This window comes from Helicoverpa zea, chromosome 20 (assembly GCF_022581195.2).
Source record: "Helicoverpa zea isolate HzStark_Cry1AcR chromosome 20, ilHelZeax1.1, whole genome shotgun sequence".
Taxonomy (NCBI): Eukaryota; Metazoa; Arthropoda; class Insecta; order Lepidoptera; family Noctuidae; genus Helicoverpa; species Helicoverpa zea.
The window spans coordinates 1,095,008-1,115,338 of record NC_061471.1 but is presented as its reverse complement, the minus strand read 5'-3'; the positions used below and the strand labels follow the sequence as shown (position 1 = coordinate 1,115,338).

General features: G+C 37.3%; 2 protein-coding genes across 2 annotated transcripts; one reads left to right on the top strand and one right to left on the bottom strand.

The window, feature by feature from the left end:
- The first annotated feature begins 12,316 nt into the window (after window positions 1–12,316).
- LOC124640280 (all trans-polyprenyl-diphosphate synthase PDSS2-like) lies at window positions 12,317–15,070 on the top strand. Its single transcript, XM_047177989.1, has 2 exons — window positions 12,317–12,688; window positions 13,128–15,070. The coding sequence occupies exons 1-2, from the start codon at window positions 12,449–12,451 to the stop codon at window positions 14,085–14,087; spliced, it is 1,200 nt and encodes a 399-aa protein (XP_047033945.1). The 5' UTR covers window positions 12,317–12,448; the 3' UTR covers window positions 14,088–15,070.
- Window positions 15,071–15,733: 663 nt separating this feature from the next.
- LOC124640279 (all trans-polyprenyl-diphosphate synthase PDSS2-like) lies at window positions 15,734–18,281 on the bottom strand. Its single transcript, XM_047177988.1, has 5 exons — window positions 18,088–18,281; window positions 17,526–17,697; window positions 16,865–17,171; window positions 16,434–16,589; window positions 15,734–16,312 (listed from the first exon to the last, which is right to left on the bottom strand). Exons 1-5 carry the CDS (start codon window positions 18,279–18,281, stop codon window positions 15,756–15,758), a joined length of 1,386 nt encoding a protein of 461 aa, XP_047033944.1. The 3' UTR covers window positions 15,734–15,755.
- Between the last annotated feature and the right edge of the window lie 2,050 nt (window positions 18,282–20,331).

Below are 20,331 nucleotides of genomic sequence, written 5' to 3'. Positions count from 1 at the left end.
CTCCCAATAACAGGTTTTTTCCACCACCAGCAGTAGGGAACTACCTATACACCAACTTCCCAGTAACACGAAGAAAGGTAAGCCTCTTGTTAGACTGCCAGTTTTATATGATGGACAGATTTGACTCCCGTTCGAGACAACTTCTACAATACCTAACACAAACCAAAAGCGATCAGGAGTAGCAGATTATCAACAGTCTTCTCGTGGTAGATAATTTTACTCAATATTATACCTAAATAAACGTATAAATTCATACACATGTATGTATGAATGGAATTACTCTACTGAGTGGATTTTAATGAAACTTGACAATGGTATAACCAATAACACAAAAAATCATCATCACAATGACATCAATACTATTTTATATCCGAGTGCAGGATGTAGTTTTTCTACTTGGGTAGAATCGTGAGCTACCGTGACCCTTGTGAAAGCTAATCGCAGAAAAACACAAAAACAGAAGCAGTTAAAAGAACTTCCAGACCTTCCTCTATCTATCCCTAAGGTGTAGAAGACCTGCAGCGACTGTCCACTGCATATAATTACCAGTCCAGCATAGCAGTGGAGCATTTATGAGTAGTGAACACGATACCGCTGGAGTCCTTAAGTACATTTCCTTCATTTCGGAATTCCCTCTCACAATGATTGTAGCAATTTTCCGGAGCATCCGTCGTGCGAGGCCGCGGGGGCGACGCTCTGGGAGCCCGGGGTGTTCGTGCCTTTTTTAATTGGAAATATTGTTTTGTATTAGTAATTTATATATGAAGAGTATTTATTTAAGTATGGAAGTTAAAATAGTGTGAAGAAGAGTTTACAATGAAAGTGGAGAAAATTGCACCAAAAGTATTTTTTTTCAGCTTTTTTTATTGGTGTTATGAATTTTACAAAACGAAATGAAACCTAATATTTAATATAAATAATATTTTATAATAAATAATAAGTACCTAAATATTTAGGTACTTATTATTAAAACAGAACATAAACATATCAGCAAAGCTTTTATTTGATGTTACGTCGTCGTCGACATTTCTCATATTATGAAACATCGTTTACTGATTTCCTCCTTTTTTTACTACACAACAGAACACACGTCACTTTTTACAGAAAAACCTACAATAAATAGTATAGTATTACAAAATACTTATATAAAATGTAAATAAAAAGACTAGGAGGGACATAGGTATTTTTTTTCCGCGGGCTGCGGAACGGGATACCTATTAAAACCGACATAAAGTCGAGAAGGTCAAACCTACCAACGTGTATAGTATTACATTAGTATTAGTAGGTTTACTCTCAATTATTGTACCGATATTTTATATTAATTAACAAAACAAACCATACAATATCCTCAAAAATACTACAACTAAATAAAAAAAACTACTTAAAAAGCAGCAAAATGTTGCCCGTCTCTCAGCCTAGAAAGGGGGCGTGAGGAGGCTCGGGGAGGCTCCACAGGGCGGGGGCCCCAGTGACGTCGCTTGAGCGTGTGAAAATTACATTCCAGGAGCGCCTCGCATATCTATCACTTGCAAATTTAACTTTAGTTTCAGAACGCTACTATGCGGATTCCGTACCGTTATACGTATTCATGTTCGTACTAAGTATGTCTCCCGAGATGCAAGGGTAAATCTCGACTATGTTTTGGGAGTGGATTATCATTTTTGAAATGGGTTTTGTAGTTAAAAGTTTATAAATTATGTTAAATTTAATAGTTACTATTGCACGCTTTTTTAGAAGGGAAGATTTTAAGCTTGTAATATTTTTTATTAGGCCTTGAGTAATCTCGATCAAATTCTAAAGTAATAATAGAATCTCGAAAAGTAAAAGTAGTTAGTTATTTATAAAAATGATAGAAGTAGTGAGTACTTCTATGCAATTGTCTTATTCTTCAAGCCTGGTGGAAGATACAAAACAAAGACTTACAATAAATTTTATGACCAGAAAAAAATGCATTTAAACAAATCTAAATATTTTCTACAAAGCAAATTATTTTCAAACTCATATATAAGAATAAACTACATAACGACAAATACATAATTTACTACAAAGCACTAGGGCACCATCACCTGCCACATTACGAAACCTAAGCTATCTGTGACAATATTAGACCTACGACATTGCGACCTCATTGCGGCGCAGTTTTGTCAAAATCATCGGCGAGTGCAATCAGAAACACATTACGGTTTATGCTAGCCTAGTACCTCGTTGTGCAATGCAATGTGCATGTGTACTTAAAATTCTATTAATAATGCATTCGCACGTACATGTTGCATAGCAAAAAATTACGAAAATGTTTTCTGTAAAGATTTGATTTGAAGCAACTACTATTGCAGTATGTTTTTTTTTCAGAAAGGCATAATTATTTAGAGGTATAATAAAACCTGATAGGATAGTTTTTTTTTTTTAAGAGGCATCTAAATCTGCACCTAAATAGAGGTTTTCAAGCGACCGTTCAAAAGCATCTTAGAAAAGTGCATTCGATATCTTAAAACTCTGACTGATTTTGCGATTATTTTTGACTCTTGATTTGTAAAATTATATTGATGTAACTGAATATATATACTTAGAGAAAGAAGGAAAGATGGAAAACTTAGAGTAAAGCCGTTGCTCAGCTGAGAGAATAGGTGCAGGCTAATTTAAAAAGAAAACTTCATGTAAGTTGATAGGAACCTATATTCTTCTTAAAACCTCAAAATACACTTCAATTAACCGCAGACTAACAGGCATAACTTACAATTACTATTAATATTAGAATGCTTTCTGCAAACCACGGCCATGTTTATTTCTGTAACTTTATCCAACCTCACTCGCGTTCCGTTGTTCAATACAATTTTTAAAAGTTTGAATATTTAAATTATACGAAACCCGTGTCCCTTGCGAATATACGGGCAACCGTACAAAATCTCTGTTAATAATATAAGATGTTCTGTGACTTTAAAATCTGGGTTTTAGATCCTTTGTAACAATTTAGTGACGTGTGGCTATCGGGTTAGGTTCAGGCCTAGTTGTAATTTACTAACATCCATTCACAATATTCTGACTAACAGCCAGTTTCTTTATCAAAAGTAAAAGTCAAAGTAAAAGTCAAAGTGATGTCTAAAGTAAAAGTTACGGTCAAATTCGTTTTTTAAGGCTAAAGTGACAGCAAAACTAATAGAAAAAATGACTTTTACTTTTGATGAAGAAACTGGCCGTTAGTATATATTGTTTTGCTTACTAAAATTAATAATTTGACATTACTTGAATGAGGCTAATGTCAAAATTGGGAACGGCCGTAAGTCGTCGTGGTGTAGTGGTTAGTGGTTAAAGCACTCTCGTCATTCTCAGAAATTATAAATAAAAGAAATCAAGAGAACTGATTTAATCAGGAGGACACTAAATTTCTTAGGCAGGTACCTACAGGTCTCGCCAAACTTTTTGTCGTCACGAAACATTCCGGTGGTCGCTGCGTACACGCAGAAGCAGTGCTTAGACATCATCGGGTGAGGGAAGTGCAGAAGGGATAGGTATGGCAATGAGAACTTCAGTACTTGTACCGAGAATTTAGTCTCAAACCACTGTTAAGTTTTCCGTGAAGTTAGGTATTTTTTTGAAGGAAAGGAAAATGCGTCGAGCGTTTCAAAAATGTATGATCGACGCACTAACGCATCATCGGTTAGGTGTGAATGGTTGAATGTCGTATATTTATCTATTTTGGCGTTACGCGACCAATACATACTTGTACTTGGTGTTTGAAAATAATAGATTTGTTAACAGATTTTAAATACCAATTATAACAAATATTTGCATACCGTATGTAATGGTAATTCTACCATTACATAAGGTAAGCAAATATTTTTTATTTTTTAGAATCTAAAGTGAATGAATGAAGAACATACTTTTTACACCTACAGTCTGGCAAATAAAAGACTCAAATAAAAGAATCTTCCATAAGAGTCAAATTTTCTTTTCCCACAAAAACCATAGCCCCTAACCAAAATAATTTTCTTCCACTACTACCAACATAAAAGCACAATACTTAGAACCCGAAACATTTAATAAACAAAGTATTTTTACGTGTGACGGACGGACAAACAGGTGTTGCGATCAACAGATGCATTTTATGTAAGCAGTAGTAGTTTTAGTGCGTCGTTAAACTGGCAACACAGTTTACTGTAAGGCTCTGAGATCTGAAGGAATAAAGTAGGATGCTATAGGGAACTGTTAGCCGACGGTGGAGAAAAAGGGTTAGGTTTTTATCCGTAGAAGTATTTTAATGTTGAACTATTTTTTTTGTTATGTAAAATGCCTTAATCTCAGGAATATAACTCCTGGGCCGATTTAAATGTTGGTTAGTCCGTTTATTTTTTATAGGTACTTGGTGTAAAAGATTTCTAGTATCCAGGCGAAACCTTCTGGGAGTTGAAGCCAGTAATTAGAAATTATTATAAACAACTACATATGCGGTAATTTTTGACACACTTGAATGAGTTAGACCAAGATCTTATCAACCAAGTAGGTAACTAACTCATCATCTCCCATCTATGTTGAAGTTACACTCCACTCTAAACAAATGCAGCTGAGTACCTGTTCACGCACACAAGGCGTGATTCATAGCTGGCGCACCAGGGCCCGACAGAGGGCGTCGCGTCACCGAGGCGGGGGGGACGGCTGCCAGCAGCAGCGGCCCGCACCGCACCGCCGCACTCCATCACCGGACACAGCCGACGACGCGCGCGCATACCTATCTTAGTTTTCCAACATTTGTACTGTCCAGTGAACCAATATATTATGTATTAAGTGTTACAGTCCATTTTCATTTAAGTACCTTTAGTTAGGTCCCCTACATTTTGGTCACTTCGGCCTTCTACAATTTAAATCCGCGTAACGTATTTCTACGAACAAAGAAATCGTTCGCGCGGTGACAGTACGAGGCGACGTTGGTGGACTTTGATACGAGCGACGAGTCTTCAAAAGCGCCGTGTCACTACAAGCGGCATTCGAGAGAAGAGAAGTTTGGAGTTGGAGTCGTCTAAATACGTAGAACGAGGAGAGGACGTCTACAAGTTCCCGAAGTCTTCACGTCGACGGTGGTCAAGTCTCGACTTAGTTGGTCGAACACGCCGGGTCATCTACGTGCTTCGTGGGAATCAACACAGTTCGCCTTGTGGATAAAGATAAGCATATTTGTGTATCGTTCCAAATTCCTTTCTTTATAATTTCCGTTAAAAATTCAAATTCAAAAATTTCCGTTGCAACCGTTTTCAGTTCAGCAAACAAGTGATTATTTAAAAGTCTATTGGCATTAACGTGCATTCATTCAGTGCTGTATGGAATACATTTCTTATCGGTTTACCGTTGAAGTTTTTTGCTAATGAGCTAACGGTCACGAGTCACGCGCCTATTCATATTGAAACATCTGGTTGCTACATTAGTCATCACTTGTGCATTTGCTTATCGCCTTATCTGTTATTCTATCGCATTATTTCATAACATCTTTTGTACTTTTTATTTCAAACCACCTTCTTATAATGGCTAATGAAGATTTGTTAATAAGAAAACGCAGTGCTATTAAAGCTAAGCTTACGAATTTTTGCAATCATGTTAATGTGCTTATGAGTTGCGATTCATTATCCAGTTTGCAGCGTATTGAGCTAGAGGGTCGCCTTCGTAAATTTGATGCTTTATACGATGACTTTGATAATTTGCAGTTGGAGATCGAGGTGCTCTCGGATAAGCCAGACGAGGCGTACGGGGAACGTGCCAAGTTTGAGGAGCGGTACCACGCGGTGGCAGCTCAGGCGCGCAGCCTGCTTATCAGCGCTGATGCCGGCGTTGACGGCGGGTCTGTAGCGGGCTCAGCGGATAAAAGCACAGGTGCATCGTTCCGTCATAATTTTGTACGCTTACCTAAAATCAATTTGCCTACTTTCGATGGTAGTTATCAATGTTGGCTCGAGTATAGAGATACATATCTGTCACTTATTCACAGTAGTAGTGCTATCGATGATATTAGCAAATTTCATTATTTGCGCGCTTCGCTTACGGGAGATGCTCAGCAAGTGATAAAAAATATAGATTTTAAGAGCGAGCATTATCAATTAGCGTGGAATCTATTATGTGAGCGATATGATAATAGCAGGCTTCTAGTTAAAAACCATGTGCAGACTTTGTTTAATACTCCGGCAATTCTTAAAGAGTCTTGTGTAGCCTTACGTCAATTTGTTGATAATATCAATAAGCAAATTAGAGCTTTAAAATCGCTGAACGAGCCCACTGACCAGTGGAGTACACTGGTGGTAATAATGATGGGTAGCAGACTGGATAAGGTCACTAACAGAGACTGGGAAGAGTATAGCAATACCTTACCCAAATTTCCAACATTGTCAGAATTTTGTTCGTTTGTTAGAAAATGGACTGTAACACTTAATACATAATATATTGGTTCACTGGACAGTACAAATGTTGGAAAACTAAGATAGGTATGCGCGCGCGTCGTCGGCTGTGTCCGGTGATGGAGTGCGGCGGTGCGGTGCGGGCCGCTGCTGCTGGCAGCCGTCCCCCCCGCCTCGGTGACGCGACGCCCTCTGTCGGGCCCTGGTGCGCCAGCTATGAATCACGCCTTGTGTGCGTGAACAGTACCAGTGTTTTACATGGAGCTACGGCCTACCTAGTTATTGCCTGGACAACTCGATACCCCTTGGTAAAACTGGTTGTCAAATATCTTGGCTTCTACACGTAATGAATACCGAAGACCCACCAACGCCGTGCCTTTCGAAACATGGCATCTAACAAGTACCTAACTGCCGATGTTTTAGCAGATCACAATCTGTTCTGTTACAGCCTTTTTATCGTCCCACTGTTGGGCTGCGGCCTAATCTCACACGGAGAAGGATTGAGCATTAATCACCACGCTTGCTCAATGCGGGTTGGTGATTTCAGACTTTATAGCCCAGATCACAATATCTTGGTTCAAATAATCTTCATCCTCATCAGTGTTTTGACTGTCCCACTGCAGGGTACCAGCTTTAATGAATGAGTTTTGATCACCACGCTTGCTAAAGGCGGATTAGTGATCAAACTTTTCCACCTTATTATAAAATATATTCATAAAAAAAAAAACAAACAGGGTGAGCTAAATAAAACCGTTTAAAAAAATACCGGCTTTAGTGCTTGGTTTTGACCATCAACTTTGTTCGACAAGATGGTTGAAACCTAGTGCTTTAGCTGATACATTTTTAAACCACATTTTGTAGTAGGAAAGCTTATTTTAGTCAAAAGTTAATATCAATTTTATCTAGATAAAAGGTTAGCTAGGTACTAAACATAATTTTATTATAATGATTTCCCAGTGAATAACAAAAATATACCTACGTAGAATACAAAATAAAACTGAAAAGTCCAAAGCACTAAATTCGAAACTTTGTTCAAAACGATTCAAGTAGCGCCATCTAGTATGCGATAGCGGCACTTTATATGAACTGAGCTTTTACACGGAGTAATTTTCAGAAGTTTTTTTTTTATATTATTGCAGGTATTTTAAATATATGTTAGTTTGAAAAATATTATGTTATCATCTAAATGAAGAGTAAACATACAACTAATTCTTACGTGTGAAAATACGGCTATTTCAGGCATTTTATTGTCATGGCTTGAAATTGGAAGTAGGTAACTAATCTCAAAGATATACATAAATAAGCTACTTATGTATGTGTATGGCGAAAGTCACGAATAATCAATTAGAATTTCTTAATATCTTTTGTTGTATGATTGTAAAAGATACGAAAACGCAATATACGCTGCAGTTACTTGATTTAATTCGCATTTTATTGATAACGAAGGAAACACGAAGTTTAGTTTTACCTACATACAATGTCATGATGTATGCTATATGTATAATGAAATACCTTTTTATAATATTACATCCTAGCTTCCGCTAGCGCTTTCACCTGCTTCCCAATGGAAGTACTTCCGGACCCCGAAGAAAAATTAAGCTAATATAACTAAAAACTTTCACTTTTTAGGCACTTATAGCATATCAAACCCATGTAAATCAGCTATTTGTTTTACCATGAAAGCCTGAGAGACCAACACAAGTTAGTTACACATTCATTCAAAACTCAAAATTATTATGCAAAACTCAGTTCACCACGCTAGCCATAAAACAACACACATTTTTCCTCTAACTCCAATCAATAAAGAAAACTTACAACAGAAAAAATACCTCTCACGTGAACAACAAAGTGTACACACTATCATCTCCATAAAAAACAACTAAGTATGCATGTATTTTTAATGGCGGCACGATCAAAGAGTCGCCGCTTGCGCACGCGCACCGCACATTGTACGCTAATGCGCGCATTGACGACGGACCCCGTGAAGCTTGAGGTCCGTCGCACGGATGGGTTTGAGCTTAGGTACGTAGTAAATTTCATTGTTCGATTCTTTGGTAAAGTACCCCAAAAGGGTGAAGGTTTTACTATTTTGATAGAGAATCGTGGCCTAGTGGTTAGAGTCTGCCACTCAACAAAGAGTGTGCGGGTTTGATTCCAGGTCATACAGGTGTTTGTAACTCTTTTTAAGATATAATGTGCTTTCTGAACGTGACAAAATGTAGACACCAAAGACTAAATAAAGGTGAAAGGAAACATCGTAAGGAAACCCAGACTTAAGGTCTGAAACTGCTGCGTGGAGATTAGCAGTCGCATTTTCCTTCTCTGTATGGGAAGAAGAGCACTGCAGTGTATGAGAATAAGCTGATGATGAAGAAAGAATACGTAGGTATCCAATAGCCTGTACAGAGTGTCATGATTATAAACTTTACCTGTTCGAAAACTTTTCAATTAGTACCTGTTTGCAAACTGTTCAATTAGGTACACTGAAAACTTAGGTTATTATCATCATCTCCCGAGCCTTTCCCAACTATGTTGGGGTCGGCTTATACTGAAAACATTGGTCATCAACTGCCGAATTTGTTGGGAAAGCTTCCAGTCCAACCAGACACTGAAAGCTTAAGTATTTATTAGTATTTATTGAAAAATAATCTATTTAGTACCTACTTCTTTCGGTTCATTCGTTCTTATAAAATTTGACTAATACATAGTAGGTACGCTGGCTGTAGTATCTACATATTTATACCTACAGCTGTTAAACGCAATACATATCTAATTACTACTATAGGACAAAACAAAAGGCCCACTAACAATAATTATTTTAATTTAAATAGTTCGTATAGCTCAGAGCGCTCATCTAAACTGATTATAAGATGGCCGGAGGGCATTCAATAATTATCGGCCGCCATTTCTGAACGGTGTCAACAAAAAATATCTATTAATATGTAAATTTTAAACCAAATTAATATTTATTTTGAACAAGCCATTGGCCACGGCTTTATTCGGCTTAGAAAATATTTTTAATTCATGTGTCAAGTTGAGTATCTTTCATCCATTCTTGCCCAGGACTTCATTTTCCGGTTCTTAATTTTGACAATTGAGACTGATTTCGGTCAAGGTGGCTGTTCATATAAAGATCAGCCAACTATGCAGGTCATTTTATAGTGCATTAGCATTTGCGCAGACACAAGTGCACTCACTAATCCTTCACTCTCACGCCGATGGGTAATCCGACAGAAGCGGACAGAGATCAGGCGCAGGACCGACATTAACGTGCTCTCCGATTCCATGTTGATGCCCAATAAATGATGAGAAGCCTAAAAAACCCTTATTCTAAGTACATAACAGCCAACAAGTGACGTCAGTTATGGAAGGTCAATATTGTGGTCCTGCCCTGAGTGACATAGACTAGGCTATGCAAAGCATGGTGGAATGATGATCTGATCTGTCAGTCTGTAGGCAGAAGTTGGATGATTAGATTCGTTAAACTAAAAACTTAAGGCATTTAAATTAAAAACTTAAGTAGGTATTCTTCCTGCTTGTCGGGTCAAAGGAGATGAGAGAAGTGCCGTATTTTCACTTACGAAACATCGATAAGCAACAAAAAGTTTTCAAAAGCAATATTGCTCCGTCTATTAAGCTAAATCTCGCGTGAATGCAAAAAATATAAAAATGCAATATTAATTACTAAAAACAAACTGGGTTCATTGAACTGAACAACAAAAGCCTTCGTCCATCGATCCTTCGTTCGTATGCTATGTAAGTTATTAACTTAGGTTTAATTTTTATATTTTTGAAGTCCATTAAGACCTCCATTCAGAACCAGGCAACAAGAGTTTGCGACCGTGACCGAAGGTGCTTTTAAAAAGTAAAAAAACGCGTGACTCTCCTGTGTTGCAATGTTTTTAATACTTTTTAGAAATAAAAAATATTTTACATTAAAATATAAGTGCAGTAGGTAATACCTTAAAATGTGTTTAATGTGTAAGCTGTAAGCTAACTTACACAAATAGGTACAGAAGAAAACTCTATATTGCATTTTTATTTTGAACCCTACTTAATGATGAAATTTTCCAAACAGTATTTTTTACATTTTGCAACCCCTGATCACAGCCTTAAATGTCTGCCCTTTTCTAACGCCTAAAAATGATCGTTTTTATCTCTTTTTAGCTGTAATAAAACTTAATTGGTTTTCAATGCATAGGATTGGCGATGTTGGCAAGAAGCAATTTAGTAGGTCGAAATAAAAATCACTTTATGCATATTTATAAAGGGATCTTGTGTAGGGAGATTTCAATACCCATCGACATGTGTGATAGGATCTTAATTAGAATTATTTTCGGTTAAACTTAGTATCTAACATTATGGTCAGAACTAGGTATCACCCATGGACATTACGTTATGAAGTGCCGTTGAGAACAATCTAGCAAGCAGAAGTTTTGTTTGCCAAGCAATAAGTTCAGTTTGAGACTTTTTTGGATGAATGCTTTTTTGCATTTTATACTTTATGAAGTAGTATTACACCAAAGTCCACTACTGACAAGCTAGCAAAACAACATTACGAAAAACTCATAGGTCATTCTAAAAACGTGAGTCTACCACCTGCAGTACACACGACACAGCCAGTGTGCGGCCCTCACTCAATCACAAATGCACCGATCAAAATGCAAATGGCGGACGCTTTGGTCGTTTTGCGGCCTCAGGTACGGTCCACCATAAACTGCCAACAAATTATACATTGCTTTTATTTTTAATTGCTACGGACGAGCCACCGTCTTCGCCAGCGGCCTGACCCTTCTATTTTTGAATTATGGCGCGCCGACACGTGATTGGTCGGCGCAGAAGCGTTCGTTCAGTACTTTGTATTTATTAGCGATGCGTTCATATGGGGGTGGAGATAAAATCTAAAATGAAATACCTAATTGCATTCAAAGTTGGCTGGCTGGTATTTATTATGGCATCATTCAGTGGCCGTCATTATTGTGGATACTGACCGATTTTACTGATTATGCTGCAGGTTTTTGTTTTTAGGGTTCTTTGTTTGCTTTTTTGTTTATTACAGTTTATTAGGAACAAAAAAAAACCTTCAACTCAATGTTCACGGAACACCAAAAATACTTTAGTATCTTCTGTATCCAAGAGCGAAACCTTAATAAGAATAGGGAAACAATTACACAACTAGCAACTACATAGATAGGTATGTAACGCTGAAACTGAAAATCTATTCAAATGTTCTTTTAACTTCCGTCTGTAAGACGAGAGGGAACTACCTGCTTCACGTACACGATTAATAAAAAACCTCAGCCTTGAGGCAGATACTTAATTGGTACTCGTTATCTAATAGAGAAATCTATTATCTAGTAGAGAAATCTCCTTCCTGTTCCTGAACTTTGCACATTCAACCAACGAAAACTTTAGCTTTATAGGTAATATTAGCCTAGTAATACATAATATGGGTAAATAGGTACCTATAAGTTTCATTATGTATGTAGGGAACCGCTACCTGCTTTTGTAAATGTAACAAATATCTAAGCAGTTCTCTCTACATAAACCTGTATCCCCTCGACTAGAAAGCCAAATTATAGTCATCACGCTTGAGTTCACAAAAAAATGGGCCCAAATTGTAACCAATGACGTAATATCATAATAATAACAACTCAGAAAGCAAAACAATAATACATTACCTAACCTTTTCCGGTCGGCTAAAGAAGAAGGTTTTATAAGAACAAAACAATCTAATTCGTTCTGAAACAAGCTTTAATATAAGAAGACATTTATTAAAATATGAATTATTTTGAATATACTTTTGTGCCTTAAACACTTAAATAGTTATTTTTCGCGCCATTAATTTCAGTCATAACATTTTTTTATTAGTTTAACTCTATCGCGATTCATGTAGTGTACGTTCAACAACTCTGTAGTTTCCGAACGCTTCGAGATAAAGTCAAAACAGTCAAAATACAGAATGACATAACCACTGTGCAGTGCGCGAGGCGGGGTGTTTTTAAATTAAAAAATACTTTGAATATCTAAATGTGGCAGTAATTTTGAAACAATTTACAATCAAATCAGTGATCATGTCGTACGCTTTGATTCGCCATTTGCGCCGTACGGCGTTATTAACGCAGCAAATCCGTGTTGAATCCACTATGACGAGCTTGACTCCGGAAGACATCGTATTTCGGCCTCCTCTCGCGCAATGGGGCAAAGTTATCAGAGAGGCAGAGAAGATAGTTGGATATCCAACCTCTTTCATGAACCTGAGATGGTTACTGAGCGACGAATTCGCCAATTTGGCCATGCATTTGCGGACAGTTGTAAGTACCTGTTATCCACTGTTTTCCTTAAAAAAACAAATCAAATTAGTCTGTATTATATTTACAAGCCTATATAAGATGTGTAAACATAACATTGCAGTATTTAATTCCCAAAAAAATAAAGTTTATGTCATAATATCAAATATTATGTAATAATGTTGGTGTTTAGAATTTGACCATGTGACAATCAAGGTTATTTCCTGTTAAACTGGTCATTAAATACAATAACAGAATTAGACATGATCTTGAGATTCAAATTATACTTGGAGCCTATGTTGCAACATAGAATGACCTTAGAATAAAAAATATTTAAATTTAAAAAATTGGCCTTGGAGGCCTGTAAGCTATAAAAAATATATTAAGATTAAGGCCTAAGAAGTTAGTATTTCTCTGAAACACTAAGGAGGAAAATACTCAACTAAAAATATTTCTTCACCAGGTTGGCATGAACCATCCCATAGTAAAAACAGCGAAAATGCTCCTACACAACGAACACAACAACCTGCAACCCTGGGGCCTCGTCATCCTACTCCTGTCTAAAGCGGTCAACCCACCAACATCACTGCTCACCAGCACTGTCACCCAAAACCAGAGAATACTTGCCGAATTAACTGAAATGATCCGAACAGGACATTACGTACATCGAGGACTGTTAAACATATCACCGAGTGACCGAAACAAGAACTCGGACACGGCCATGTTTGCAAACAAAATAGCCATCTTAATTGGAGACTATCTACTGGTAACCGCAAACGGCATGCTAGCCAGATTAAAGAACCAAGACCTTTCGTACTTAATATCTACGGCACTTCGTGATATCAGCGAAGGGGAGTTCTATGGACATAGAGACACACAAAACATGCCTATACCTGGTAAACCAATAGAAATTAACAGAGACGTTTACGATATCAATAGTGATACACTACCGTTAGAAGTGAAAGATGTGTTAGGTTCACCGGTAAGAGAGTGGACGTTAAGATCTATGTACAACGGTGGGACTTTGTTTGGTCGAGGCTGTCAGGGAGCGTTGTTACTAGGCTCCCATGACAACGAGAAGCAAGAAATTGCATACAAATTCGGCTGCCATCTATGTTTAGCATGGCAAGCTGCTACCGAAGTACAAAAAATCACATCAGACAAAGATTCATTTTCCTTAGTCAGTGCACCTGTGTTATTTGCACTAAACGAAAAGCCACATTTACACGAATTAGTTGCTAATGTTCAGAATATTACAGATGTAGATTTAGAAACATTAAAAGAGGAAGTTTTGAAGACCGATGCGGTTGAGCGGTCAAGGTTATTGTATACTGAGCATGCGGATAAAGCTAAGTCATACGCGGAAACATTTGGTGATTGTCAGTCAATAGATACTATGAAACAAATGATTTATACATTGTAGTACCTTTTTTGTAGTTATACAAATTTTGATTTATTTAGTCAAAAGTAGGTTAAATGTTTTTTTTTTTAACTGACATTAGAGAAATTCAGTCAGTAGTCTTCATTAACATTTTTAATTACTGAATTATGAAAGCGGCCTAGAAATATTCAAGGTTGACCTACTGTGTTTGTTAAATTATTTAAAACATTACATTTTTGTACTTTTCGGGGTTTCGGTGCTGGATTTTTTTGTTTTTTGATATTTGTTTTTGTTTTGTTTATAAACCAAAATCATGTAAAATATTTGTTAATTAGGTTGCACAGCAAGAAGGTGCTTTGTTGAAAAAATACACACTATGAAAAGGGCGAGAGTACTAATCTTAAACAAAAAACATTGCAAACATATACAGCCTTACTACAAAAACTTAAACATCTGTTGAACACTTGTCTAAATAAAGTGTGGCTGCAAAACGGACCTTATTTCAACGTCATAATCTGTCATTTTTTAGACTAGTGTTCAACAGCCGTTTAAAAGATTTTGTGGTACGACGGTTAATATTTCATCCTAGTACCTGATCACACAAATGACAATAAATCAATTTCCCATCTTCTATACATTGCTTGATTTAATTTGAAAATTTTATAAAAATGGTTATTGCGTCTTGCAGGATTTCAAACAGAAATTTTACTGTTTATAGTGTTGAACTAAAATGTTCTTTTACTTTTTATCCATTACCAAAATATAGAGGAGGCTGATATACCGTTTCTTTTTTTTCAAAAAAATAACTTTTTTGCAAAAGACATCTTAAATAATCCTAACGTTAATGTGATTTGTCCCAAACAGTAATTTAGTAATAATTAAAATCTGTGTCCAAGCATTTGTATTTAAGTAAAGTAGATAATGTTGCACCATCATTGTTTTATTAGTATTTAAGATAAATTAATTATAAATGTTACCTATAGTTGTTAAGTTTTGTGAAGTACATGAATTTTAACTTTTGTAAACTTTGGTTTTACTTACTTACTTATGCTTTTCCTTGAAGGGAATATAATTCAGTAGGTAAGCATAATATTGAGCACATCTACTCTTTCACTAATAAATATTCAAAATCCACGTACATAATTAGTATGATTGATTAATATGATGTCCTCCTAGCCGATTATCAGCTACGGCGGCTGTTCTCATTTAAGGACATGAAATTAGTATTCCATGTCATGTAAATATGTGAAATATCTAGGTACCTATATAACATTCATCTAACAGAAAAATAATCTTCAAATCACATAAAAAAAAAAACTATTTTTAATCTCATCTTTGATTGACATGGCGACAGCATAAAGTTCCCGCCAAAATATCCGGCGCCATGTTGGAGGTTAACTCTGCGAGTTTATGCGAAAATATTCATTTAAATCTGCACTATCGCGCAATCGGGAAACTACGTTCGACACTTGAATGACGTGCGCTAATGTCGTTATTAAAATCATTATTTCTATATTTCGGAGCTGATCTGATGAAAGATACATTTTGATCGGCATGGAATATTATTTGAATTGAGTGCGAATTCACCAAAAAGTCGCTTCGTTTGTAAATAGCTTCAACAGACATGTTATGTAAAGAATAAAGGGTAAGTAACTACATACTTCATAGCTACGAAATAAAATAACAAATGAGTTCATAAATACCTTTTATTTAATTTTCGATGTACTGAAGAGTTTCCCCATGCACGGAGAGGGCCATCTTCTGCAGTGCCGATATGGCGTCCCCCTCCGGGAATTTGCTGCTGTAAGTCAACACGGCTTCCAGCTCATCATCCAAGAGCTTCAGTAGATAATCCATGGACCTCGTGCTCCTCACAGCATAGTACAACTGTTTGAATTCTATCGGAGTCTTCTCCATTTTCGACTCCCAAATAAGACCGTATATCTGTGGGTACTCCCATAACGCTATAGTAGTTGGGGCACCAACCAAGGAGTACGAATAGGGGTGAGTGAAAAAGTCTTTAACATCCAAATAGAGTTGCCATAATAGTGCCAAGTGGCCTCCCAGAATGTAGGCGTTCTTCTCCATCTCTGGGCCGCGATGGGCCAGTTTCATGGCTCCCTGGCAGCCCTTGCCGAGCATGCTGCCAGAGTTGAGCATCGTGCGTAACTTCCACTCGTTGATGCCTTGACCGAGGAACTCGTTGGAACCTAATTTCTGCAGATTATCTTCGTTTTCCCAGTCGTAGTGCACTTGCAGGCTCTCACCTGAAATTAGCTAGAATTTTCCACTGTTCCCAATCCAATAGGTACTATCCACAAACATCGTTACGCGCGAAATCGGAAAAAAATGAGTTTTTTTTAAACGAAAAATAAAGAATGTTCCTACCTCTCGGCTTCGTCGGCAATGGGTTATTATCCGCGTCGAACAGTCCGAAGGCGTCTCCCTCCACCAGGTCCCGAAGACCGGTGGAGATCAGCTCCGTCACCTCGTTGTTGCGGAGACCACCCAGGTGCTGTAGACACGTCGCCAGGAGAAAGTCACCTGTGCAAAGAGTATGCTTTGAAAATGTTAAAATTTCCAATCGTATCGTTTGTCGAGACTATTTTGCACTGTACAAATTCTTAAAAAAAAAAGAGCATCTGTGCTTACTTTTTAAAACCAAAAGTATCTAAAATGAACCTAAACACTTAATATACTCATGGCGCCTCAGGGCCCCGGATAACTGAGAAAAGAAGTTATTTTATATACACGCATCACACTTACAAATATTAAAGCTGGTGGACCTATGTATTAAAATAATATTAAAACTGAATAACCTGTCAACAACACAATCTTATTCCCATACAGCAAATCCTTGAACTTGTCTCCATGTTCATTCTTCTTCTGAAGATTAACCATCGCCTTATGTATCATATGACCAGTCCTCTTCATTTCCACGATCTCTGCTAAGCCCCTCTGAGCATGCAAGACTCCGGAGTCGTAATGGTCTCTGGTGAACTGTCGGGTGTCGAAACCAGCAGCCTTGGAGACCAGCAGGATGATTAGGCCAACGGACTGTAGGTTGCTCTTCGATCCTACTAGGAGATTCTTTGCGGATTTTAGGACTGGATGGTTGGTGCCGACCTGGGAAGTAAGGATTGAGAGTTGAGAGTTGTTTTTTTTTTTTAGATTTGAATTGAGAGTTGTTATTTGTTGGAGTTACATGATGTGCCAAAAGATCAAGGGAATTCCCTAGCTGTTACATTTTTGGGATATCAAGTACCTATAGCTAGCTTGTTGTTTCAAAAGTTCCTAGCACATAACATCTGTCCACTACCTTCTAGAAGAACTCTTGTTCACGGCACTATCAAATAGTGACCCATGTAACACTGACCGCCCGACGTACCGATTTAAATTTTTAGGGCAGTTAAACATGTATGAACAAGAGGTAAAAAGGTTTCTCGAAGAAGGTTTACTATGCGGTGAAATGTAACTAACCAACTTCCTAAGATGTATGGCCGTGCTAGCGATCTCATCATTGAAGAGCCAGCGAAGGTTGAGGAAAGAGGTCGGATAGCCCACGATCTGCTCCGCCTCGGTGATGATGTCTCGCCAGTCTATCTGCGGCTGCTGGCCAAGGCCAAGGCCACTGCAGTACGCGCGATGTGGCCTAGCGAATAGGACGAATTTGAGGAAAATGTTTATGAGTAGACTACTTTGTTCGCCATGCTTGATGCATGTCTGTATCCATCTCTAGGATCTTACCGTTCTCTATTCAAAATTTTATTCTAAAATATTTTAAGGTAGGTTTTTAACATGAAAGTGAACTGAAGAAAATAGATCTCCTACTAAAGAAGTCTCTAATAAATAATCTAAACGGTTTGTTACACTGGATATGGATGAAATACTGGGCCGATTAAAAAATATTTTTCCTAGCCAACAGTGAGAAAGGCTGTACCTTAGGTACTTTTGTCAGAGTGCAGGAAGCACCTAGTTCAAACGGGACGCGGGTGAAACTGCTGGCAGAAGCTAGGTCTGTAGCTATATATAACATACAAACCTTATACAAAAACCAGATGAAACATTTCTAGATTTCTTCCGAAAATATTGACAATGTTGTCTCTTACTATCAAACTTCGATATTTGCTGCGATTCAATTTTCCTTTGCAACAAAACTTGCGGCAATCGACACGAACAAGTTTCTGCGACATTGTAACATGGTTTAGCGACATTTAATAATTTTGATGAAAACATTATCCAATATACACCCTAACACGCGTATAAAATTAACTGTCAATGTTGAAAGACATGTAAGTTAGAAAAGGAATAGGTATGACGTCGGTTAAAAATGGCAGGGCTTTGAAAAAAGGTTTGTTGTCTAAATAAATAAGATTGATTTTGCGTACTTTAGCAGTTTTACTGATAGGAAATTGAATTTAGACATTAACTTCATATAAATTATGTCTCGATCTCTAATCACGAATGGTTGGGTTATTGAAATCCGCAGTTAGTCTACCAAACTAAAGTTAAGCAGGAAAAATAGTTTTCCTTAACGCCTTTGCCTCTCTTGCGGTAATAAAAACCCCACAAGAAAGTTATGAGATGCCACAAAACATCTACTAAAGGTCCTTAGAAAATCTCTCTTAGAAGAAATACAGCAGACGTCACGCATAGTCAGAGAGTGTGAGACTACGATATTTAATTACATAAAACAAGGATATTGCACGCGCACATTAGGCGTACATCACTTGTAACGATCGTCCGAGTCGTACGACACGTTCATACGCCAGTACCCTGCTGCGCTCCTGATTAAACTTATACCTTCGAGATGCCAACTCCGGGACTATAAGGACTTTTATACGACGTTACGCAAAAATATAACGCCATTTAAATCGGGGATAAATGTTACCGTTGACTTCTGAGCGTTTTTTATGCTAATTGATATACCTAAAAGCTGCAGTTGAAACGATGAGAAATTTGGCTAAATTAAGATTCCCGCGCAATATGAAGACGTTTTAAATCAACAACAAATAAAATACAAAAAAAAATCCCTCGCATTTCGAAATGTCAAGTCAACGATTAGTGCGAATCATTTCAGCATGTATCCGAACGCGGGGATCGTTTCCCGCGCACGCATCGCCCATTATCGGGGTCGCATGTCACTTCCGCTGACATTTCGAAAAACGAACGCACTTTTTAAATTGACGTTCCAAAGTTAACGGCCAGTGATTTCCTTGCGCTCGTTAAAATAAATCACAATTGGAGGTAGGATATGAGAATAATAGTATAATTTGTGATTCGTGTTGGTACATTGTTACAAGTATGCATAATGCAACCAATGCACCTTTTACGAAATCATTTGACATCAATGCATATCATTAAATTACACATCCTGAGAAATCCAGTTAATTGCGCCACACACGCATTGCTTTAATTGTGACTTATAATAACTCTAAGTAGTCAAGTCAATACCTAAGTTTCTCTACAGTTGCAGTACCTGCGCGTGGAGGTACCTAATTAATGGGTATTTTTCTGGGACCTTATAAGAATACCTATCCATTCCAGAAGTTCTATAATGGACAAGTTTCTCAAAATTTTCACATTTTAATCTATAGCCTTCCAAAATCCTCCACTACCCTCATATTTCATAAAAAAATGAAGTACCTCAATACCTAGGTACCTACTCCTAATTTTACGATGCGATAATCGCAGTGTAATAAGTTACTAACATCTGCAAAGGTCGAGCAGTTCGGATACATTTCAATAATAAATGCTTATTTAATTCATGGTGGCGAACTGACAATTATTACCTCTTTGGTCTGCAATTAAAATGTAACGACATTCACAATTATGATCGACTCGGCACGTCGTAAATATTAATTGTCGGGTATTATACAAACAAAAATGTTTTGAAAGTATGTAAGTATGTCTGTATTTCTGTGGACGTTCATCAACAGCCTAGCCTTATCCCAACTATGTTGGTATCGTTTACCCGGACACCCAGGCAGATTTACTGGCTTCTAACGACTGTCAAAATACATATGTTCAATGTAATAACGGTAAGTATGTGAGAGAATTGAACCCAGCGCCACATTTGCACTTTCCATCCCGGTATCAGAGGATAAACATAGATGAGTGGATTTTACATTAGTGAAATATCTCTCTGATTGAAGACTAAATGAAATTCTTTCTAATATCTTGGTACTGAGACAAAGTCACGGGCAGCAGCTAGTTCTAAATAATGTCGTTATCATATCACGCGATGCTACTATTAACATCACATTACAGATAGATAATTAGCTTA

What these genes read in the sequence shown, in the direction of transcription:
- LOC124640280 (XM_047177989.1), top strand. Translation starts at nt 12,449, where the DNA reads ATGTCGTACGCTTTGATTCGCCATTTGCGCCGTACGGCGTTATTAACG. An exon ending in CCATGCATTTGCGGACAGTT is followed by an intron (nt 12,689 to 13,127) that starts GTAAGTACCTGT and finishes TTTCTTCACCAG; the next exon opens with GTTGGCATGAACCATCCCAT.
- LOC124640279 (XM_047177988.1), bottom strand. Translation starts at nt 18,281, where the DNA reads ATGTTTTCATCAAAATTATTAAATGTCGCTAAACCATGTTACAATGTC. An exon ending in TCATCTGGTTTTTGTATAAG is followed by an intron (nt 17,698 to 18,087) that starts GTTTGTATGTTA and finishes CCTATTCGCTAG; the next exon opens with GCCACATCGCGCGTACTGCA. An exon ending in TAAGATTGTGTTGTTGACAG is followed by an intron (nt 16,590 to 16,864) that starts GTTATTCAGTTT and finishes CTCTTTGCACAG; the next exon opens with GTGACTTTCTCCTGGCGACG.